The sequence below is a fragment of the Stigmatopora argus genome, chromosome 4, assembly GCF_051989625.1.
Source record: "Stigmatopora argus isolate UIUO_Sarg chromosome 4, RoL_Sarg_1.0, whole genome shotgun sequence".
NCBI classification, from domain to species: Eukaryota; Metazoa; Chordata; class Actinopteri; order Syngnathiformes; family Syngnathidae; genus Stigmatopora; species Stigmatopora argus.
In genome coordinates this window covers 9,608,678-9,633,690 of record NC_135390.1, presented here as the reverse complement: position 1 = coordinate 9,633,690, position 25,013 = coordinate 9,608,678, and the positions used below count along the sequence as shown (strand labels likewise).

General features: G+C 39.6%; 1 protein-coding gene across 13 annotated transcripts in view; it reads right to left on the bottom strand.

The window, feature by feature from the left end:
* The window catches only part of LOC144072783 (metalloreductase STEAP4-like), a 41,499-nt gene extending 25,858 nt beyond the window's left edge, over nucleotides 1-15,641 (bottom strand). For 8 of the 13 annotated variants that reach the window (XR_013299932.1, XR_013299935.1, XR_013299934.1 and 5 more), the window contains exons 1-9: nucleotides 10,078-13,649; nucleotides 9,874-9,981; nucleotides 9,333-9,403; nucleotides 8,448-8,532; nucleotides 4,143-4,421; nucleotides 2,407-2,501; nucleotides 2,168-2,321; nucleotides 1,900-2,070; nucleotides 78-359 (exon numbers count right to left, since the gene is read on the bottom strand). Coding sequence is in view for 3 of the 13 variants with exons in the window: in XM_077598082.1 (XP_077454208.1) it covers nucleotides 99-359; nucleotides 1,900-2,070; nucleotides 2,168-2,321; nucleotides 2,407-2,501; nucleotides 4,143-4,421; nucleotides 8,448-8,532; nucleotides 9,333-9,403; nucleotides 9,874-9,981; nucleotides 10,078-10,305 (1,452 nt within the window). In the remaining 10 variants the exon portion in view is untranslated. Of the gene's footprint in view, nucleotides 1-77; nucleotides 360-1,899; nucleotides 2,071-2,167; nucleotides 2,322-2,406; nucleotides 2,502-4,142; nucleotides 4,422-8,447; nucleotides 8,533-9,332; nucleotides 9,404-9,873; nucleotides 10,031-10,077; nucleotides 13,650-15,534 lie in introns of those variants that run through there. The other 5 variants (XR_013299937.1, XR_013299938.1, XR_013299939.1 and 2 more) reach the window with 3 other exon arrangements.
* Nucleotides 15,642-25,013: the final 9,372 nt, after the last annotated feature.

Here is a 25,013-nt window from a genome sequence, read left to right as displayed (position 1 = left end):
CAGTAGAATGAATGAATGAGCAAATCTAATAAACAGTACTCATGAAGAAAGTGGATTTAGGTAAAATGAGTTTATACCTCAGATGAACCCATTGATGGTTACAGGTTTGTGGCCGTAGACTTTTCAGTCGCATTACTTGGGGACCTCTCCCAGCCTTGACGGATGCGTGTAAGAGTTCGATCCACACACGGCAACAAGATGAGCATTTTGAGAACAAGCACAACTGAGGGCACCACTAGACAGAGCATGTAGCCTGGAGGTGTGTACCACTTGTATGTAGATAGCCGCAGGAATTTATTCCAGCCGTAAATGTAACCATGGGCTGTGCAGATTAACAAGGTCAGGTGGCCCAGTTTAGACTGCAAAAATAGAAAGCAGAGGCATTTAATAGAAGTAACAAGGAGAAGATAATTTTGAAAGAAATGTACCTCTGTAAATCCGACCCAATTCACTATTGAATTCAATCCTTTTGACAATTATAAAATAGTAATGGTGAACAGGTTATAGATGTAGACTTTTACGGCCTTCGTAAGAATTGGATTCTCGCTAAAAGCCCAACTCTAAATAAATTAACTAGTTTTATTCAGGATGGGGAAATCCATGCATGCTTTTCTGCAAATAACCTACCGTATTACATCGTGCAAATGTGGCTCATCAGACGTGTTTTTGTCGATTGTTAAAATGACTCTCCTGCTGACTATACATGAATAGAAACTGTCACATTAAGTTTTATGTTGAAAGCATTCTCTTCAAGTAGTTTTGTCCCTGGAGCTGTTACCGAATAATTGTTTTCGGGGCCCAAGTGTTTTCTGTTGTTTGGATATTGTTAATCACTTAGTAGAAAGTATCTTGAACACAATACTCCTCACGGCAAACACACATAATTGTAGTACAGTTGCAATCTCAGATGATAATAAATGATTTTATTTTTAATCACAACTGAGAGCTGCAAAGCCTTTGCGTCGTGAATATTAAAATATGAAGCATTCCCTCCTTGACGACCGTGATCACAACGATAATCTACGCAAATCCACTTCAGTTGTGGCGTCTCTTTCTCTCCTTCTCAAAGGATCAATTATCTTGACCTCCATCACTGAATATCTTTTCTTCAGTCCATCTGCGCATGCGACCTTTTCACACACACACACGCACGCACGCACGCACACTCATGACCTGTATTAGCAAATTTGATCACGTGGGATTATACCTGCTCTCATAATTCAGTTTAATGAATAACTTAACATTTAAAATGCTGAGCTAAAAGCAACCACTCATCCATTGTGTGTGCCCATGTTGGAGAGTTACTTAACCAGTCACGTGGGAATAAGGAGCCCGTGACGACTTTGCTTTTGCAGCACTTTAATAACTCAGATAAAACTTGGAAATAATTACCGATACACTTTATCACAACGGCCCTAAAAAAGAGATTTTGCTGATAGGAGCCGTAGGATAACGACAATGGCATTTTCTGGGGGGAAAACGCTTCCTACTTGTATTTTAAATAGAGATTGTATTGTCTCTTCTCATCAAAGAGGCAAGACAATATCTGACATCTCTGTCTCTTTTTCTGACGCTTGTCACAATTCCAGATTAGATGATTCATTAATTAACAATCATTAAACTGTGACAACACGAACGCCTACTAAACTCTGGACATATTTTACATTTCAGAAATGTTGTCACTTCATGTAAATATATAATCATTGGCCAAGTCAATTGAAAACCCAACTTTTTTCTACATTTTATAAGTAAAAAAGTATTCTTTTTGTTAGATCAGGGGCTAAAATACGTTTAGATTTTTTCCCCACACAGCAGCCCATGGTGAAAAATAATAATAAAAACAGTGTCAACTCTGCATCCCTTTTTTTTACCATAATAGATAAACATGTGTGCTCTGACCTGAATGAAGCTGAACTCTCTCCAGCTGAGCGAGCCTCCCACAGAGGGCAGTGATGTCAGTCCGAGTAGTACATAAAGAAAGAAGCCCAGAATGCCCAGGACATAGAAGGAGTCTGTTCCCCATGCTTCTGTATAATCAAAGTCAAAGGGGGTGGTTTTGTTGTTCTTCATCTGTGGGGAGTGAGAGATGAACGAGGAGAGCTTTAACATTCTTCATGAAAATGCACATATCAGCTTGTACAGTACTGTCAAAACCACTATACTGTACCTCGTCCACCACCCGGGAGATGAGTGCATGTCTGACCGAGTAGCGAATAGGAATAATGAATGTATAGATGGCATGGAGGAAAGCAAATCCCAAAGCAACAAGTCCCATTTGCTTCCTACAAAGCATCCAGCGGTCCAGCCAGTTAGGGAAGCGCCTGGACAAATCAAGTGGCAAGAAGTAATTTCAGGTAATAGACTTTAACGGGCAAGTTGTTATTCCCAAACGATTTGATACAGTACTTATACTTGGTTCCTCTGTAGAGCTGAAAGAAGGCAGCTATCACACCAGGCAGGTAACACAGCGATAACATGACAAGCGACACAATGGGAAACACCTGAAAGATCCGAATCCAAACACAGTGCACAATTCAGCCAATGTCCCAAAATATACATCAAAGATTTTGTAGTTTTACAAAATAAGTTTTGCTCCAACTCAATAACTAACTGGGTCAATAGAAATTCCAGTCCAGTTAAGTCCATCCAATCAGTCGTTCATTTTCAATAACATGGTAGAGGAAAGTAAGAGCCATCTGATTCTGGGTGTAAGTTTGGACTAAAGTATGGCAAAGAAACATTCATATTCATACTATGTGGGAAGCTACAGCCAATAAAGGCAAGCAAACCGCAAAGATTGTACTATCTGTCCATCTTGAAAGACAGGGACTAAAGACGTTCCCTTCCTGTTTGTTCCCCTTTTCTCCACAAAAATTGCATTCTGTGTATGTTTTTTTCAATTTATAAAACAAGATTGCACATGATAGAGGTGTTGTCCATCCCTTTAACATACCTAAGTGAGAATGTTCCGATGCATCTAGGTCATTGTATTCTCAGGAAATTGAATTGATCACACCTAGATAATGTCGTGTTCTCTCGCGTGTAAAAAGTAGAAAAAATGCTTCTCTCACCTTAGTCCAGATAAATTGAATGGGACATTCACTCTTTTTGACATACAACATATTGTTTTGCATCCCATAAAGTAACCATTCATGGTCAGTGTGCCGAATTTAACTTTGGGTTTAGATTAGGGATGGGTGGTATAAAATTTGACCAATCAGACAATATCCTTTCATTCATTTTCTGAACCGCTTTTTCCTCACAACGGTCGTGGAGGGTGCTGGAGGCTATCCCAGCTTATTTCAGGCACACTGAATCTCTGAATCGGTGGCCAGCCAATCGCAGGGCACATGGAGACGGACAACCATTCAAGCTCACACTCAGTCCTAGTGTTAGGAGTAGCCTGCTATTGTTTTTCCCTTCGCCTTATCCCGACTCTCGTTTGTCCCTCATGCCTTGCCGTTGTGTTCACGCAGCTGCCCGTGATTCAAAATTAGTCCCTGATGTGTTTATTTAAACCCCACTGTGTATAATGTCATTGTCGGATCGTCTGCCTAAATTCGCTTACCATGCATCCACGCTACCTTGCTCCTCGATTTCACGTGTTTTCCCTAGTCTGGTTTGCTTTCATGTTTCGTTTCGCAAGTCCTTGTTATTTTGTAAGGTCCCTCCTAAGTTATTAAAGTTTTGGTTATGAGCACCATTTGCCTCGTCCTCACCTGCTTCCCCGCGACTGGGTCCTAATCCCTCCTACCTCGCCTCGACGTCTCCCGTGGACGTAACACCTAGGAGCAATTTAGAGTGTTCAACCAACCTACTCTGCATGTTTTAGGATGTAGGAGGAAACCAGACTACTCCAGAGAACATCCAAACTCCACACATTGGGGATTGAACCCTCGACACCAGGCCCATATATTGATAGTGCGCCTAAATATATTGGAGCATGACTTTTGCTCTACATCTTTCAACTGGCGTTCAAATATTGGCAGTCCAGCTGTAATCAATGTAAGGATATGAGAGTATGTGACCCCAGAAACAAAATAATAAATACACAGACACAAACACACAAAAGAAAAGAAAATGAAATGAATGGTTTGCAAGGTCCTAAATATTTCTGCAATGAAGTGTAAAAATGTCCTTACCTTGTTGGCCAACGAGACCATAATCCTATAAGAGATGTCTTTCTCCTCTTCTACATAAGCGTAGATGACATCCCTGATGAAAAGATAGAAAAAGAAGAAGGCGGTGAGGCCCACGGCAATGCGGAGAGGTAGCCTCCATTCGGGGAACAGCTGAAGGGGGAAGTCTTCCAATTCTTGGGCTGCAGATAGAGCTCCCCTGTCCAAAACTGTGAGGCCCATCTTGGTGGCCACCTCTGCTACTGCCTGTTTTGCCCTTTTACTGTCACCACACAGGCATACCTGGAAAAAGATTTCATAGATAAAATGAATTAGTCATTTTGATATATTAAAAAGAACACTTATCCCACTTCAAGAGCTCTTTGGATTCATGAATAGAAACAATGAATCTTTTCAAAACATCAATCGTTTTCTAGTACTGAACTGACAAGTCACATTAGCCAGCAACGTTAAGTTTTCTATAGTTTAGAGAAAGGGCTATGTTGAATGTATCAGGCAAATTAGTTTTGATGATGATTTTGAACTCAATGATCTAATATTCACACACAATATGTGCATTTAGAAAACATAGCCTTTGATGTTGGAATAAAGGGAATTCTTGTAGATCAGGGGTGTCAAACCAATTCCACACAGGGCCAAGAGGGTCCTGGATTACATTCCAACTAATGCAGAGGAGCCAATACATTTTCTGATTACCCTGGCAGCAGATATTATTGTTGAAAATGTGTTGTCTGCATTGGTTGGAAGAAAAACTTTTTGGAATTGGTTTGACACAATTGTTGTAGATGATCAACATTAGGATACTGCTTAAAGACTGTATATGAACGATTGAAATTAAGTGGAACAAAAATGAGTAAATTGATGTACTACATAATAAAAAGTAATGATATAAAATATTTTCAAAACTAAAAAAATATTCACCTTGTTTGCTGTTTTTCATGACTATCTATATTTCCATGAAACATTTTCAAGAATATCTTTAGGACGGTGTGTTATCGCCTATTGCCAACTTCCTCTTTCCATTTAAATCAAAACATGCATGCAAAAATGGAAAAAAGGGAAAAAAAGATCACTCATCTCTGGGTGCATTCAAAGATGGCTCATTCAGATAATATCGTCTTTCATTGAAAACAACCTCTGCAATGCTAGTGGAGATAGAAATATTTTCATGTTCCACTTTCTTTGCCGTTGTTGTGATAATTAATGGATTTCACTTGCTGAAATTCTACACATGACAATAATACCCTCTAGCCAAATTGTTGGCCTACAGAAATAGCATTTATACGGTGCATCTTCCACCTGATGAAAATCTTCCTGGTGTCAACAAATAGTGTACAGCAGGTGTTCCGCTTAATAGATAATCCACATATTTACGATACCATGCTGTATATTATTATCATACTTGCTGATCTGTGATACGGTAATTAGGATGTTGTTTTAAAGAAATTTTTGAAATGTGTGTGTGTGAGTGCATGTAAGAGAAGGAGAGGCCAGCTTGACTGGCAAGTCAACTGAGCAGTTTTCCCTCCAGGTGTGTAAGTGCCACTGAGCAGCCAGCCATGTCGGCTTACATTACTGCACCATAACAGCAGGGGATAGCCGACAGACTAAGTCTCCATCTGAATGTAAATGTGACACAACCACAAAAAAACAAAAAAAGTGTGCCTGACCAATCTTAGTACTGTTACCAATCTTTATGTATATGTATTGCACTTTGGTCCCAAGTGCATAATAATTAACAATGTACTCTTAAAATGCTCATTTGTCTGTTAAAAGTGTAGAATAGAATGTTTGAAATGTTTCGTAGAGAAAATCGTGGCCATGACTTGATACCTAGCAATAGAGGCCGAGTCGATTCAATTACAGGGAGTTGATATCTGAAGTGATTACTAACCACTGTGCTGTGGCACATAAATGTGCCATGAGCAATCATCAGGTGTGTTGTGGGAAATTATTATGATTATTTATGACATCAGGGGCTGTCAGTCTGTTAGTCTTTAAATTGTGGTGTTACGTTTTAAACTGCTGCTCATGTACTCAAGTCTTTTCTCCAAGTTACAAACTTGGATTTCAGATCCATATGAACACAGTGTCCAAGTTCTTTTTGTTTTTTCCCTCTTCATCCACATTTTTTTTCTTTTCAACGCAAGCAATCAGGTTGCGAAAGCTGATAGCGACCTGGTCTGTCATCCTCTGTATGTGTCATTGTCATTGTTTCTTGGGAAGGTTGTAATGGAATAATGAATCCCCCATTGTGGGATTAATAACAGTGACATTAGTAACAGTGAATTTAAATGGTTGGCTCGGTGAGTCTGTGAGCATGACTAGCATGTCAGGCAGTCTCTTTCTGTGTTGATGTTTTTCAAATCAGCTGCTGGACGTGAGCAAGCTGGCTTACTTGAAAGGCTGCACTACATCATTATGGACCTGTAGTTGGCCAACTCCTTTTGTCCCAATCAAAGTGTCTCCTCTCATTCCCTTTGAAAACAAATCAGCTATGTCGGTGTGGAGTGGGCAGGATGTGACAATGGCTCATGTATATACAACACAAGTTGTTGTTATCCTACTTCGAGACAAAATCCTGAATTGCTCTTTCTCTGCTTCACACATGTTTGCTGTGTTCACTGCCAAAATGTGTTAAACAATGAAATGAAAAATGTGATGATAAATTCAGAACTAGTGTTAAGCCTGCGGCTTTGTCTGTGTGTGTGTGTGTCCGTCTGTGTATATATCATTGTCACCTGCCTACTTAAGCCAGCAGGAACTCTACTACGTTGCTGGATCATCTATCACAGTTAACTGCCAGTTCTTTCTGGCATTCTTTACCCCTGAATTTGCTTATCCGATCATGGATCTCTTGCTTATTCCCAGGATTGTCATTTGCATGTCATCGTAATAAATCATTTGCCATCAAAGGCTGTCTTGATAGTGTTTTGGGGTCCTTTACCGGCACCTGTAACAACTGGAAATTTAATTTAGTCATTTTTGTCTTGAGTACTTGTTAAAATTGGCTCAAAGAGTTGATGAAAAATGAACCAACAATGTGAGATGCATTTAAAATAAGTATTATAACTCACCATTTTCTCAATAACATATGTGACAAGAAGAAACAGTGTGATGGTGTGTACAAAATGTATATTTTTCTCTATATGAGTATGATATTACTTTGCTAGAGTATTACCATACTTTTCATTGTACATGATAATTCCGAATAATAAAATGGTACCGAATACATTGTGGGAGAGTGATTAGCGTGTCAGCCTGACAGTTCTGAGATCGAGGGTTCAATGCCAGGTGTGGACCTTCATGTGTGGGGTTTGCATGTTCTCCCCGGACATGCGTGGGTTTTTCCCAGGTACTCCGGTTTCCTCTCACATGCCAAAATCATACAGTGTAGGCTGGTTGAACATTCTAAATTGTCCCAAGTTATGAGCGTTGAGTGTGATTGGGTGTGCGGCTCATTGACCCCTGCGAATCCGGGGTGTCCTACGCCTGGTGCCAGAAGTCAGCTGGGATAGGCTCCAGCACCACTCGTGACCCTTTTAGCAGTATAGAAAATGAAGGAAAAAATTGTCAATTCATCGAAGGTCTAGTAATGGTAAATTGGGAGATCATTATTCCAGGATTATTCATCTACTTCCATTGGTCCACGTGTAGTGGTTTAGGTATACCGCCGTATCCCTTTTTTTCAAATAAAATACAGCACTGCGGTGGTAGCAGCATGTGAGGGGATATTTGTGGATGTGTATTTTTGTGCATGTGCATTTGTTTTTTTGTGTTAGCAAGGATTTGAGGCAGATTCAGGTTCGGTCTCCAGAGGTTCCCTCTAAATTTGTGTTTCTCTTTGTAGCTGTCAAGTGGAAGCTACAATAAACACTGGTCTTTCGACTTTGTAACATCATAAAATGTGTTGGTTTGTGTGTTTTTACAAGTAGTGCCCTCATTTTTCTCTAGCATTGATATGAAAATATGAAAACATCAATAACAGGAACCAACAAAGACTGAATCAATAAAGACTTGCAACCATCTAGTGCTTTTTCCCTATTGGAGAACAGTATTCTATGTATATATTCATTTTTGCACTTCATGAAAACAGACTACACAGGAACATATTAGCTATTTATGAGTATGTTCTATGATATTTCTTTGTCTTGTGGCTAATGAAATGAATACAATTGACCTTGCAGTGCCTACCCTTTACAAAACCCTAGGTGTGTTCACATGTGGGCATCTCAGTTTAAAAAAAAGAAAAGTTTTTTTTCATTCAGCTCACATTTTTAATGCATTTTTTTTTCTTTACCCACTTACCTGTTTTCCTGTCAAAAGACCCTTCTGTAGAGCCCAGGCAGACAGCGTGTTAAGGCCTTTCACCACAGTTGCTCCAGGGACCAGGCTGGAGAACACAGCAAAGACTTTAGCTGACATTTTTCTACACCCGTCTCAAAAGAAAGGAAGGAAACGGAACTAGAAGATTATGAATGTCACAAATCAATGTCTCCACTTCGACTAAATCGACATTCACCGGGCTTTCTTTTCAAACGAGTTGGTAGTTGTATTTTTGTGGGCTTCAGTGGGCGCTTTTTGATGCCTAGCATTCTAAGTGGGCTTTCAAGACACTTCTACCCTAAATGTATATTTTTGTTTTCTCACAGAAAGAAAACAGATATTCAATACATTAGAAGAGATGATCTATAGAGATGGTTGGAATAAAACAAACGGATAGGCTTAACTGATCAAAGCGCTAATTTATATACAGTTGTGGTCAAAAGTTTACATACACTTGTGAAGAACATAATGTCATGGCTCTCTTGAGTTTCCAGTTATTTCTACAGCTCTGATTTTTCTCTGATAGAGTTGGAACAGATTCTTCTTTGTCAGATCCGTAAAAGAATATGAACGTTCCTACTGTAGTTAACTGTATGCACCAAAAACTCCTTATTTTACAGATCAATCATCAACTGAAAATACATTTCAAAAATAGTAATCCATGGTGACCGCCTGACCAGCCCTGGTAACATTTTCTGAATATCCTTAGGCAAGATACTAAACATTGCTCCTGATAGTGTCATCAGTAAGTGAATGACAAAACTATCAATGCTCTTTAAGTGCCATGTAAGTGGAAACATGCTATACATGTATAAGTCAATTTACCATTTAGACTTAAATGATTTAAGCCACAGGAGAGTCTGTTACCTCTGCAAGTAGGCAGCATTAGGTTCAGGATACATGCCTTTCTTTAGGTTATTACTCAGATCCACCAACACCTGAAAGAAGAATAAATCTTTCTATTTGTATAGTATACGTTACATAACCTTAAGACTGCTATTCTAAGACACAATACAGTTTCATTTATATTGTTTAATTAGCATCCTCCAAGGAGGTAGTGTTGGCAATACACACTTGTTTGATGTGAATGAAAACAAGGCTTAGAATAAATGTGATAAGCTCAGATTTCAATTATTATTCAGTGTGACTAACAACAATATTTGTTTAATAAATACTCCTTACATCTGAAAAGTGTTGGCTTGGCAAAACATTTTCACAAAGCTTTTGAAATGTATCTCATTTTAATTGTAGCTATTTCTGTCGCTGCTGAGTGTACAAAGGATCTAAATTTCTATTGTCAATGAGCAGCATATCCTTCATATTGTTCATGCAAAATCAAAATGTGTCGTATGGTCGTTAAGTCAGCATTAGCGCTTCGGCATCATCATTACAGAACACATCAATTCACCTTTCCTTTCAGATAGGGTGCCAGTGTCTCCATAAATGTATAATGCTCTCTGTGAACACAAATGAAGATGAGTCGAGCTGCCTTGGCTGCCGCCTCATGGCTCATCACCTGCGCACCACAAACATTCACAATGTTAAATCACAGCGTACGTGCACAATCATCCATTCTTGCTGATAGCGACTAAACCCCTCATACACGTCTCACCCGAGATCCTTCAGGCAAAGGGCCACAGCTGTGAGGTCTTCGGCTGCCGTATGCAACCCTGTAGCCGCTCTGCAGCAGGCGCAGGCCTAGGGAACGTCCCAAATCTCCTGTCCCAAAGATGCATAGCTGCTCCTGGCTGGTGGCCATTGCTGCTCCTTTTCGTCCAAGAGGATTCATAGACACGCTCTCTACCTCAGCTTCTTCCATTACACCGCTTGTCACGATCATGTGAAGCACTCTTTGGATTGTACGTGTTCCCTCCTACGTTGTTATATTCTAACACTCTGTAACATGGAGCTGCCTTATCCCCTTTGCCTTGAAGTGAACAGCAACATGTGACAAACACTCTGTAACATGTATCTGCCTTATCCCCTTTGTCTTGAAGTGAACAGCAACATGTGACAACCAAGTCGTGCATTATCCCTCTCTGATAAAGGCTCCATTTGAAGTTGTTTATTACACCCCCATCAACGTCTGCAGTCACGTGTATTGGAATGTGTAGACGACCATGTAACATACCTGTCAACTTGTACGTTTTATACATATTTTACACGTTTTTTTTACCATTTCAAATCATGTACGCCGTACACCGACTATTGTGCGGGGAAAATTTTTTTTTTAAATCGCCAATATTTATGAAAAACGATCTTAACAAGACCGTTTTGGCTAAAATCCAGATAGTCTCGTAGGCTGGTAGCCAACGACGCTACTGTCATCGATCGTTACTATTGTCACGGTATACCAGCAAAAAATATCCTCAATCGTATGTATTTTTTTAGCGGTGCGTACGGCAATATCGATAAAGGATGACATGCGCATGCGTAGATATACGGTTTGTAAGGGGGAATCATAATCATTTCTAAGGGCAGTAATCGGCAGAGGTTGACAGGTATGATGTATTATCTCATGAGGTGTGACTGAACACTCCACCCTACAATCTATACAGTTTTCACCAGAAATGATTTTATTTCTCCAGACTTTAACATCAAATGAGTTGTCATCCTAACGCTAACCTTTTGACTGATCCATTCAAAGGTGTATTTTCACTATCAATATTTCAGGCAATAAAAACATGCAAGAAGTCAGAGAGCAAAACATTTTGACAAGATTTAGATTCACTACTCACTCACTACTATAAATACATACATACTATTGAGTCAAATCTTCACATCATCATCACTGATCTAGTGGGAGCTGTCATTTTGTGCATTACTTCATCTGCAGTGAGCTGAATTAATGTCACAACTACTCTCTTGAATGTTAAAAATGTCAGTTAAACAGCAGACTATCTTGTTTAAAGTCTTTATATCATCATTTTTATACCATTTGAACAACTGAATCTTGTTGAAAGGGTGTCCGAAAGGAACTTTAAAGAAAAAGACCCATAGCTATTAAATATGTGTTGCCAGATGAAGAATTCATCATTCATATGACAAAGATTGAATTTAGTGATAGAAATGATAGTCAAGACGAGATGAAATTATCTTGCGACGAGTCAGAATACAAAATTAAATATGTGGAGGAGGTATTAGGGTATCCTAAAGAGTGAGTAACATCATTTTTGGTCAATAGCTCGCTACCTTTTACCCCTGCATTGAACCCCTATGACTAATAGTCCAATGTGTGTCATTCATTTATTACAGGCTAGTGAGCTGCATCTTTTCTGGTGGTATATATATTTTCCATAATAGAATGTGAGACTCTGCGGCTTGTTGTCCAGTACAGTTTATAAATGAACAAACATTGTTTTCTTGTAATCTGAAATTTACAGTGAACTCTGAAGTTGGTGGGGAGTTTACAGTTTCATCCAAATTTAAAGGTAAGCCCACCTACTTGTGTTGTCTGGATGTTAAAAAAAACTGAATATTGTTTTCATTTTCATGGCAAAAAACTATGTTATTTGTGTCTGTGTGTATGTATGTACTTTGTAGTTGTAAAGTAAGAGCATATTCACATTGTGACACCTGTTATCTACTGTTTACCCTCATATCTATTGCAGCAATAAACCTTTTGATTACTCCGCAAAAATGAAAAAAAGAGTTAGTCTTCAATTATAACTGATTAAAATGTGTACTATGAATCTCATTAAAATGAGCCCTCATTTGGCATTATATCTACTCAACCACAATTTAAATTAAGCATTTACATTATTATAGCTGTAAATGAAACATTTTTTTATATGTATTGGATTTTATCAGACTGTGGTGGGTGGATAGGTTGGTAACTGGTTAGCATGTTGCCTCATTGTTCTCTGATGTTGCTCAATCCTCATTGCTCTGTGGACTGTCCTTTCTTTGCCTGTGTAGGGTTTTTTAAATATAGGTTCAATCAGGTCTGTGATGACTGTACAGTCCAGGCTCTACCCCATCTTCTGCCAATAGACAGCTGGGATAGGCTTAATCAACCTCATGACCCACTTGGGAATAAACTGTAATTCAGCAGTCTCCAAACTTTTTCTGACTGCTGACCGATAAAACTATTTCTATTTTCTCGCAGACCGGTTAATGGGAAGGGCGACAACTTGAGACAAAATTGTGTGGGGGTGGGGTCGGTTCACGAACGAGGTCCACGACGGCAAAAAAAGTCCTAAATATATTAGCAATGATTTATTATTTACAAAAAAACTTTTCTGATTTCAAGTAGGAGGGTGATATTGAAAACCTTAATATTTCTTACGCCGACGGACCAGCCCCACGTGGCTCATGGTTGTGCAACACTGCTGTAATCAACTGTTTTTTTAAACATTGCACTTGTGTTTAATGTGAATATTGCTCAGACTAAAATCAATTTTCCTATCTGGCAAATAGGATTTTTTTTGCTTTCCAGGGCCGCCTTCTTCAATTCCCTAATGCTTCCACTCAAAACTGTGGCATGACTGAGATCTGGGACTGCAGATTCATTATCATTTCAAAACCCACTCTTCTAGGCAAGAAGCTGGGAAAGGAATTTTGCAAATTTAGTACTTGTGTCCCTACGGAGAATGCACTTACTAAGTTGCAACATGACACAAATGCAACAGTGTACAAATGAAGCGTAGCACATATGTAACTGTTTTGTGTGCACATGACCGTGCTTTCCTTGACCGTGTGTGCGGGCGCATGTACGCGTGTCCTAAATTGGGCCGCAAAATTGCAGCCCAATAATGGTGCATTTGCTCCAATTCACTGACAATGTCCTCCTTTCATTCAGACCACAAAGTGAATTTGCATAATAAGGTAAATTAATAGCAGGCGCATAGTACATTACCTGAGGGGCTTTTGTGATGAAGTCCATAACTAAAGCAATAATGTTAACCTGTGAGGGAGATCTCAGCAAAACGGATCATCGTTTAATGTTTAACCTTAAGGCTTTTGTTCGCTTGTAGCACTCTTCACATGGCACTGATAGGAGATCAATTCACTTGACTCATTTATGGATTTTCCTCTGGGCCACCTTCCTTTTCTCCACTTATTCGTCCAGAAAAATTTAATCTATTTATAAATGTTTTTCTGGCAACTATTGCTTTAAATTCACTGAGCAAACACAAATATAGTTGAAAAATGCAATATTTTCTTCTTAAGGATCATATGCAATTCGGAAATTTTTGCACCGTTTACCCTGTCTGACTAGATAGATAAAAAACAGACAGTCTGATAGATGGACGGTTGACAGACAGATAGAATCTCCCACAAGTGGAGAGAGTTTTGGGCCATGTTTCGGTAATTTCATGGGGACGAGCAATTCTGCGCGGTTTATGACGACCTCTGCGGACCAATCAGCAGACTTCTTTGAATTCCCTTTTACAGAGTGCTTGTTGGTGCAGCACATTCTCTACATACGTACAGTTTAAACTCGGATAAATGATAACTTATCCATAAACATGAGTTGGATAAACAGAAGAAACTAGATGGAGGCATGTTGAAATATTTACATTCACTGACAGGTTTTGAATTGTTATTTGGGATGTGGTACAACCTTGTGGAAAGAATTCCTGCTGGGAAAGACATATATGTCAAATGTAACAGTTGTCTTACACTCTAACTACATCTCACAGGCAGTGTCTTTCTGTGGGAAGACAACATCTCACACACAAGAGAGAGTAGGACTGAGCACTCTGGGGAAAAATGGAATACAGAGTTTGATGGAGCCAAAAATCCTGAGAGAAAAAAGCTGAGGTGAAGTGTTTGTTTGCATATGTCAGGTCAGCAGTGACATATCCTACAGGTCTAGGAAGAGACGTAAATGATTATTCTAGTTCTGTCCACAGCTGCTATATGGTTGAGTGGCAGAAAAGATTCTTAGCGTTTAATGTGTTTGAGTTGTGAGCAGCTTAAACCCATATCTCAAGGCCCACCACCAGAAGTAGCTTGACCCCTATCCACCTGATGAGTGTTGTTTGCACAATTGGATAGAAAGAAAAATACAAAATGTAGTAATTATGAAAAAGATAAATGAAGTCTCCTGACTAAAGTCACTCATGACAACAGAGTTTATCCCCATAACTTTTAAATAATTAAAATGGGCATGAACCTGGTTAAAAGGTTCCCCTGCTTGCTACATTTTAATTGCACACATTCTTTTTTAACTGAAGTTTGTTGCTAGGTTAACTTCATAATGCCAATTAAAAAGGCATTTGCTTTTTCTGTTTTCGATTTGCTTCAATAGACAATTTGCTCACTCAAAGAGACTCACACAGTTCCCTGTGGGATATTATAACAATATTCAGATCCATAATGGGACTATAAAGATTATTATGCTGCATTTGTAATATTTTGCAATGCATATTACTTCAGTGAATTAAAGGCCTAATATTGAGGACTGTTTATTTTCCTTTAGACTATTTCTAAACATTTGAATAATAACAACAATAATAATAATATATTGGTAGTCCATCACAGAAAAAAGGCATGTATTGTGACAGTGCGGCAAAAACTAATTTGGCTTTCTGCAAATGCTGTTACGTCATATGAGGTGAAGTAGCAACATCACAATCTATGCAAGATGCAAGACCACAAATGAAACACGAATCAGACTATGGGCGTAGTGGTACGAACCCGTTATTATTATCCTGACTTAGAATGGGAATCAATCGCGGAATGAGACTAAAACCTGGTTAGTGTGAATGCAGTTTATAAACCAAATGTTGGATTCATAAAAAATGTTATCAAATGATGAAGCAAATAGCTTTCAGTCAGTCAATACCTCAGTTCAACTCTGTTTCCAGGCTGATCAAACAGACCTGCTGGCATGTCATTATTTTTCACCAATATGTGGTGCTCATTAGGACATTGTATCTCACAGGGCCATTTTAATGAGATCAAAAACTAGTGACTCGTTATCTTATTTAGCCCGATGCCCTGTAAACTTCATAACGACGTTAACCTATGACCATAGATGTTCTAACCATATAATTTCCTTAATCTCTAAAAATTTGGGCGGCAATTCTCTTTTCCCTCATCCAGCAGAAAGAAATCTCACCTGTGATGAGTCTTGACTTTCTCGTTCCTGTCGCCTTGCACTTCTGTGTCAGCGCTTTCTCCCAGCGTCAGCTCTTTCACTCCGGCGGAGGTACGGCTGAGGAGATGGAGCGAAAAATCCTGTGGGCCCATTCAGCCTTGTAATAGGCTGAAGATTACCCTGCAGCCACAAGGGAAGATGAGCGGTGTGGACACTCGCCATTTGCAAAGCACAGCTGTTTGTCAAGGATATGATTATACAGAATGACATGGATGCATGTGAGATTTTAATCTTTAATCTGTCAGTGCAGCAGCCAAAATGCCTTTTGTACTCTTGTATTCATTCAGGGGTAAAAAAGAATGCCATGAGCTGGAAGTGGGACAAATGAGAGGTGAGCAAACAATCAAGGCCTCCTTCCAGAGGACACCTAAAATTAAACAATTCTCAACTGTTATTTTAAAATATACTGAGAAACAATTCAGAGAATTGGCCCAGTGAACAAGTGTTTAACGCAATGGCCTCACAGTCCTGATATCGGGGATTCAATCCCAGGTTCGGACTTTGTTGTGTGGAGTTTGCGTGTTCTCCCGAGGCTTCCGTAAATGTTCTCTAGGGGCTCTGGTTTCCTCCCCAAACCCAAAACTTGCAGGTTAGGCTGTTTGGACACTCTAAATTGCCTCTAGGTAAGAGTGTGAGCGTGAATTGTTGTCTGTTTACTTGTGCCCCCGATTGGCTGGGCACTGTAACTGGGTGTCTGTCCCCTGCCTTGGAAGTACAGGCGGAAAGCAATTATTGCGGTGCACTAAGTGGTTCGTTCAGAGACATAGGCTTGTTCACCAAATAATAAGCCGATGCTCCACAACACAGAAAAAGATGCCGTGGACTTATAAAAGTCAATTGTAGCTACAAATGATGAGTGACAAAAGTAAAGCTCTCGATAGGTTTACTCAAGGTAAATCTTTATTCAACTCCTCCATGCTTCCCACTTCTGGCAGTTAACATTGTGAGCTCAAGATATGAAAGTTAGCTCTTATGTTGAAGTGGAGAATGGGAGTGTCTGAACTCAAGACATGCTGTGATACGCAGCACGGGTGCTAGAACCAAAATGTATGTGTCTCTCATATGAAAGCCACTCACTTTTTTAAAGACCATTATTTCCCCTATCTTCTATTTTAAATGTCTAGTTTTCTTTCTAGTGACAAACGTCAAGTTACAGGTAACACGTGTTTTTAAATTATACAGCAATTATCCTCACTGGTCATATTCTCACCAGCACTTGTCGTCAAGCATAGCCCCTGTTTAAAAATAAATAAAATACTAAATGTAACGTGGATAGATAGATATATGCATTTTAGTCCTGTAGAGGATTAGGCAAACCAATAAATACACCACTGCACTGACAATTACTGTGCAGTTAGCAACATTTCATATAAAATGCCACTACATTGAACATGCATTATTGGCTCAGTAAATCCAATGTAAGTGTTCTTTTTTGTTGATGCATGGCTCGGAAATTGAACCAGCCAATTGATTGGTGTGAACATTTTTTTTCTTCTTCTTTGGCTATGTTTTATTCACTCCTTGTCCCCAATGACCCAATGTGTAAGTGATTAATAGACATTTTTAAATAATGCACGAGGCCATTTCCCCCATACAAGTTCCATTTCAAAAGGTGACACACCATTAAACATACAGTTGTGGGAATACATACAGATGTAATACATGTGAACGTTCATGTTTTATTACGATAAATTGGGCAGTGATAAGGCCCTCTTGCAGTTAAATTCTTTTCAACATATTGTGTGTGTGTTAATAGTGAACATCCCACATGTGACTCTTTAAAAATCTGCTACTGGATTATTCATAGAATGTTTGCAGGTATCCTTGTGGAATGATCAATCCTCCACTGTGTGCTGCCAGGAAAGGTCACAAATGAGACTTTTTCTCTGTTTTAACTGTGCTTACGTGACATCCTCCATTACTGCAGGATGATTCGACATGGCAGAGGAACATCTCGCAGGTGCAAATTCACTTTGACATTTTCAAAATGGGAGCGCGAGCATGTGTTGGGCGCACTGTTCCCTCTAAGCTGCGCGCGTGCGCAATTGCGCACTACTCTCGTCTTCTCTGCGCAGCAGCAATCATATGGCGCGCAGTAAAAAAAAAAAAAAATCGGATTTTTTTTTTTTTTTTTTTTTTTTTTTTTTTTTTTTTTTACCCCTTTCCACATTATGGCGCCGTTTAAGCGGCAGCCAGTGGCAGTAGCTCTGTCCACTTATGTTTTTCGTGTTTTACAGCATGTTTTACATGAAAAATTAGAGGGAACATTGACATGCACCTGCTTGTGGCAGGTGTGATACTGGTGTGCCCATAGCGAGCAATGATGATGTCGTGACCGGATGATTCGCCTAAAGACGTTTCGCCGACGGACGTTTGACAGACGGACAGGTCGCCGAATGGACGTTCCGCCGAACGTTCATTCGGCGACCTGCCCGTCTGTCAAACGTCCGTCGGCGAAACATCTTTAGGCAAATCATCCGAGTACCGATGATGTCGCTCACACTGGTACTCGGTGCGCTCAGGGAGGTTGACTTTCTGCTCAGACCAACGAAAAATTAGAGGGAACATTGGTTGGGCGTGATCACCTCCCACAGCACATCCCATTTAAATGTCGCAAAATATATGCAGGTGAGCACAAAATACTCACTTAGTTTCAAAACTCTCCCTGGATTTCTTGTGGAAATCCTTGGAGGATTAATGTCGCGAGTGTGTGTGTGTGTGTGTGTGTGTGTGTGTGTGTGCATGCGTGTGTAACGCGATATCCTTAAAAAAATACAGAAAAGGGCTAAATATTGCACACATATGGCAGTCTGTGAACAATAGATGCATACGTTGGGTCCTGTTATAGTGTAAGTATTGTTTGATTATGTATCGTAGGGTTAAGTACTAGATAAAGGTTGTTGCACCGAGTTGTGGAACGAGTGACAACATAGTCTGGGTACAATGTGTCTCAACAGGCCCCATTAGAGAAATGGCTTAAGCAAGTGCGTGTGTGTGTGTGTGTGTCTGTAGGTCGATATCAGAACTGTGTGCTTCTCCATGTATTTAGAGTTATTATATAGAATTATGCTATGCAATATAGAAACTAACCTTGTTGCGGGCACACAAGTGTATTGTGCACTTTAAATTATGCATCCTTTGCACTTTATGAATCTGATTGTAGTCAAGATGTTTGGCTGAGCATGTACGTTTATGACCGAGCATTTTGTCCGACAGTGTGGTAAGGTTAATTGCTATATGACCAAACTTAGAACAGTGACTTCTGACCTGCATGGCCTTGTGATTGCTTTTCAGAAGAGGAAATGCATAATTACTTTGAATACCCTTGCTGATGCCCTTCAACTGTCCTAGAGTGAGCAATCCTCTGCACCAGATGCTGAATTGAATTGAATGCCTTTATATTGTCATTATACAAGTACGAGATTTAAAGCTTCACCATAAAGTGCACAGATAAATACATAGTCATAAAAAGATTTATAAACAATAAAAATGAAGTGAGGTCAAAAAAAAAAGCACATGAGGCAGCTATGGTGTTTTAGTGCAAGTATCAAAGTGCAAGATAAAAGGTAAAAGTCTGAAGATTCCTAATTGATGTGCATCTGGCAGTGTTATGGGATTTTACGTATAGTGTAGTGACAGTACTTAATTGAGTCTAGATTAGGTCCTCAGTACAAAACTCGCACCCCATACCGGCATTGCTATCTTAAAAATAAACAATTTAGAGTCTTCAAATGTCACGACACACATGAAGGCTGCAAGTATAAATGCAACTTACAAACTTGCAAAGAGAAACTTGAGGACTGACTTGAAGCCAGAACCTGCAATTATTAATTAACTGTGCCCACTCTTGCTCCATCACAAGAACACGTTAAATGTAAAAATGAAAGGGCAATGTGTGATGTAAGGGTTGGCAAGTCAGTAGCTTAATGTTCCCTGAAGTGAAGTGAAAATGATGTTTTTGTGTGTATACATAGTGTGTGCGTGTACGTGTCGACGCACTTGACACATTGAATATAAATCCCTCTGGCATTGTCCTGGTCACGTATCCTGCCAGGTTGTTTCAGCGATTCTGAAGAAAGAGCTGGAGGAATGTCAGCGTGTAATTAGTCTATGACTTACTCTGCTTTGAAATGACATTGAATTGTACCTATTGTACCTACTAATTGTACCTTTTGGCACAAATTTCTCTTTTCAAACACATGATCCCTTGGGTCTGCTGCACTGAATAATGCTTCCTATTGCCACAGAATAGGACAATTCAAAACAAATAGCAATTCTCAACTCCCACTCACGCATCTGATAATTGATCCTCTCTTTGTGTGTTGTGTAATTCCTAAAACTACAAAAAGAGAAGCCAATTGCCTTGAGCGCAGAAGGTGCAGCCATCCATCTTCCTTCACTTACGTAAGGTTGGATTTCAGAAGCTACAGCTTCAACAGGGAGGACCAGACTTTCCTTAGCCTTAACCTCTTTGTCCACAAACCAACAGGCATTTCAATGCTGTGTTTTGAGTCATCCCCAGTTTTTATTTCCAGTAGTACATGCTCAGAATACCTCAGGAAGGAGGCACCCAAACAGCTTCCTAATCAGATGCCCAAGCCAACTCATTGGGCTTCTCTCAATCTCCTGATCATCAAACTTCTCACCATACCGCTACGACAAAGCCTAGTCACTTTGCAGAGGAATTTAAATTTTGTTCACTAGGAGCCGAGTTCTTGTTCTTTCAGTCACAACCCAAAGCTCCCGTACTTAGATGGGAGTAGGAACGTATATCGATCAGTAAATCGATAGCTGCACCGATCCGCCTGTTCATCTCATGCTCCAGTCTCCCCTAGCTTAATAAGACTGTGAGATAAATGAACTCTTCCACTTGAGGAAAGATCTCACCCCTGACCTGAAGAGCACACTTCACTCATTTTGGACTGAGGACCTTTGTCTCAGATATGGTGAATTTTATCCCAACCACTTCATACTTGGCTGCAAACCACTCCAGAGAAAGAAAAGAGGGGAAAAACAGGTTAGATGAATGGGATTGTAAAACCTGATACCAGATATACTGTATTTGCACAACAGCTGACTGGACCTTGCCTGGTACATGTTTTTGACTGACCCTTTTTTTCTGCAAAGTTACAGCTGTAAATTGCAACATGGCATCTATGTGCATAATGCATTAGAAACAAATTGGAAAAAAGAGATGTTTTCTAAACACATAAGTATGCTATAAAATATACAGAACACCATATATTATATGCTCAATTGTGTAGTCGGTGCTTTTTATTCATCCTTTTGGAACTCTGTTGTTGTCTTATTGTGCTATATTTTAATACCGTTGTCACATCTTGATGTCTGCTAGTAATTGTAATATGTATATAATAATAATAATAATAATAATAATAATAATAATAATAATAATAATAAAAATAATAATAGGCCCTGTCGTCATCATCAACAACAAAAAGCCTACTTGTCATCACACCCAGAAACTGCGTATGACGAAATTGGTGGTGCTTCTCCATAAGCTGCGTTTACTCGGCAAAAGACCTAAATAAGTGATAGTTACGGACTTGTAATTTGGCATTCTGCTGTTATGGATACAGGTATATGTATCATTCATTCATTTTCCTGAGCCGCTTATCCTCACAAGGGTCGTGCGGGGAGCTAGAGCCTATCCTAACTAACTACAGGCGTCAGGTGACACCGTGGCCAGCCAATCGGATGGCACAAGGAGACGGACAACCATTCACACTCCCACTCATACCTAGTGTTCAACCAGCATTTATGTATATATTAGAGTAGTCATTCTAAATATATATTCCTCTAGTTACATCCATTGTTGTGGTTGGAAGCACCGATCAATGTCAGTGCCAATGACGATTGTGTGAAAGCTGTCATAAACCATCAGTGTCTGAAAATAGACAATTCCCAAAGGGGGGAGAAAGGGGAACTGAGAGAAAGATGCTTGAGTATGCTCACATTTGAGATACAAAACCCTGCAATTCTGGGTCACTGGCAATGATAAATTATAAATCAGAGCTTACAGTAAACAGGCACGCATTCAAAAACTCTAACACACATTTTACACAATGCCTCAAAAATAATGTTAAAGACTTTTGCTATAATGTTGTAAGGTAGAAACATTTGCCAAAAAAAATTCAAGGAGAATTACTTAAAGCTAATTACTTTTTACAAATATGATAAACTTTTCATGGGACCATTAAAGTTCAATTGAGAGCTTTATGTAATTTTACTCTATTAAGCAGAAGCCAAGTTACATTTATTAATCTTCTCTTTAATGACAACAATGCCTTGAAGGGCTTCTCAGTGGACAAAAAAAATGATGGCATTCCTTGATTTCAATGCAAAATCTGAAAAGCTCATTGGGAGAAAAAAAGAAACCTACATGTAGGATTTTCTCTCAAGATGATGTGGTGACAGCAGATGCAGAGTTGGCAACATTTATCATGTAATAATGCTATAGAGTGGTATCTAAAAAACACACAACAGTCCCTAAAATTGGATTCACAGAAGGACCATAATGACGGGGATGCAGATGAGCTTCTCAGGGATGGTTTATGATGGTTTGTGCAAACATTCTTTGGTTATTGAAAGAGATTATTTCAGCAGCTCTATGGGTGGCGTGATCTCAGATGAGCTCGAATGTGAACATCCTGGATATGGAGGTACTCGGGCGGTATGGTTACATGTGGTCTGCGGTTGTGAGGCTGGTTGCATGTACTGCCAAATTCTCCGAAAGTGCTTTGAAGACGGCTTATAAGTAGAGAAATGATGATTTAATACATCAGCTCTGGTAGAAGTACCTGCTGTCAATTTGGCAATTTTCACGATGCCTCAAACTTGTGGCATCTGTGGCATTTTGCCATGTGATAAAACTGAAGATTTCAGATGAGCCTATTATTGTAGCCACACCTGTGCAATAAACATACTATATTATCAGTATCCTGATATGATACGCCTGTGAAGTTGTATGGATTATCTAAGCAAAGGAAAAAATCTAGCTATCACAGATCAAGACAGATTTGTGAAAACTATGAGAGAAATGGCTAATTGTGTATGTGGAAAATGATTTTGTATGTACATCCCACTGTGATTAGTTCCTCATACACTTGTAAATAAATGATGGTTAAGTGCAACATTTGTTGTTAAATACAATGACTAAAATGTATATTAGCATATGAGTTTGTCTTTTTTTCTGCATGAGGCCATTACAAACTCTTGAAAAAAGTAAATGGATATTTTGTCTGTTTATGAAAATGGACAAACTAAGCGATCCTTGTTGACAGCAATGCTTTAGTTTGAAAGGAAACCAGAAGTTTTATGTTGTGTCAGTGCTAAATATCCTTCCTAGCACGAGGGTATTGTGTCAACTTAAAAAAGACTGTCGGCCTGCAATAACATCGTACGTCGTAGCCCATTCTGCAGTTGGTGGAGTTTATCAGATTGATTAGTATGCTTGAGAATGCCTCCGAAATCTTGAACGCAGCCAATCTAGTCATAGCTGCAGGCGGTGGAATCTTGCCTTTAATACTGCTATGGTGTCACGAACGAGATGCAAAGCATTATTAAAGTTTTTTGTGAGATTATAAATTGAGTCAGCATTAGAAGTAATGGGAGTTTCCAAGTGTAAAAGCCTAGAGGGGGCCGAATGGTTGAAGCATTATTGTTCCCTGGTTTTGGACCGAAGGATAACAATGGCTTAAGACTTCAAACTTGACAAAGTAATAGTAAGACATACTAGTACTACAGCAGAGCACCATTACATCTGAGGTTGCAATACCAAGGATTAAAACTAAATCAAACCCTTAATAAGGGCTGGTTCATGTAGTTGTAGTAGCTGTGGAAGAACTGTCATGTATTGTATGAAGAGCCAAGATAAGTGCTTCCAACGGGGAGTTCATTTTAATATTAAAGTCACCAATGATTATTTTACTGTATAACCTGTCTAAGTGATGATTTATATAACATATTCTAAAAATTCATCTCAGATGTTTCAAAAAAAGGACCAGAGGGACATAGGTAGTAACAATATATTGTGTGATGATCCAGCCACCATAAGATCATCATTTATGCTAGGGCCAACAAGCCGACTGGTGAATTCATAAAGTTTGGAAGATGCGCCTCATTACGGGCTTAAAAATGCACTGGGTTTTAACTAAGTCTCTCACAGACCAATTATCATGAACCCTTATAAGCTCACTCCCCAGTAAAACTTCAAATGGAAGTGGTCGGATAAAATGACTCCAAGCTTCCATGAAGTGCCAACATCAATACTTTTTTTCATACTAACAATCTTATCGACTGTAAAAAAATAAGAATAATAACTTGCAAACCCTTGTGGCTCTCCAATCTACGTTTTGGGGGCGAACATAACAACCGCCATGATTCTCAGCCACCACTGTGACAACTGTCATGTTTACCGTCTGTGTTGACAAAACCCATATACAGTGCGTCCTTGGGTTACAACGTCGATATGTTCCTGAGGCGCGGTTTAACACGAATTTCCGAATTTAACCCGGAAGATAATAATGCAACATAAAATACGTACAGCCCTAGACAAAAAGCACCTTGCATTATTATATTACCATTCATTAATTCATTCATTTTCTGAACCGCTTTATCCACACAACGGTCGCAAGGGGTGCTGGAGCCGATCCCAGCTGGTTTCAGGCACGAGGCAGGGGACACACTGAACCGGTGGCTAGCCAATCGCAGGGCACGAGGAGACAGACAACCATTCACGCTCACACTCATACCTAGAGGTAAAATACCTAGTGTCCAATCAGCCTACCATGCATGTTTTTGGAATGCGAGAGGATACCGGAGTACGCGGCGAAAACCCACCCAGGAGAACATGCAAACTCCACATAGGTGGACCAACCTGGATTTGAACCCAGGACCCCAGAGCTGTGAGGCCGAGGCGCTAAACACTCAAGCTGCCGGACCACTCTTATTTTACCATATAATTCAATATAAATCATACAAATGTATATCAAATTGTAGTAATCGTGCTTGCAAAAGTCCCACATGCTGGCCCAAGCCTTTACCTTGATGGGGCATTCGTAATGACAAAACAACATAAGTAGAGATCGGTGTAACGCAGTTTTTTTTTCCCTCCGGTGCTTCCTCCCACATCCCAAATAACATATGGTCAAATGATTGACCATTCTAAATTGTCCATTGGTATTAGTGTTTGCATGAATGATTGTTCGTCAAATTGTGCTGGAAGCCAATTGGTGTCTCCCGAGTACTGCCCAAAATTGGCTGGGAGATGCTCCAGGACCCTCAGGAGTCAGGACCCTTGTGAAGGTACGCAGAAAAGAAAATGAATGAATGAATTTTGAAAGGACAGTTTCTTCGACTTTATCAAAGGATGCTCTCCAGTCAGTTTTTGACGACAGATGGAACAAGTCCATCTCAAACAC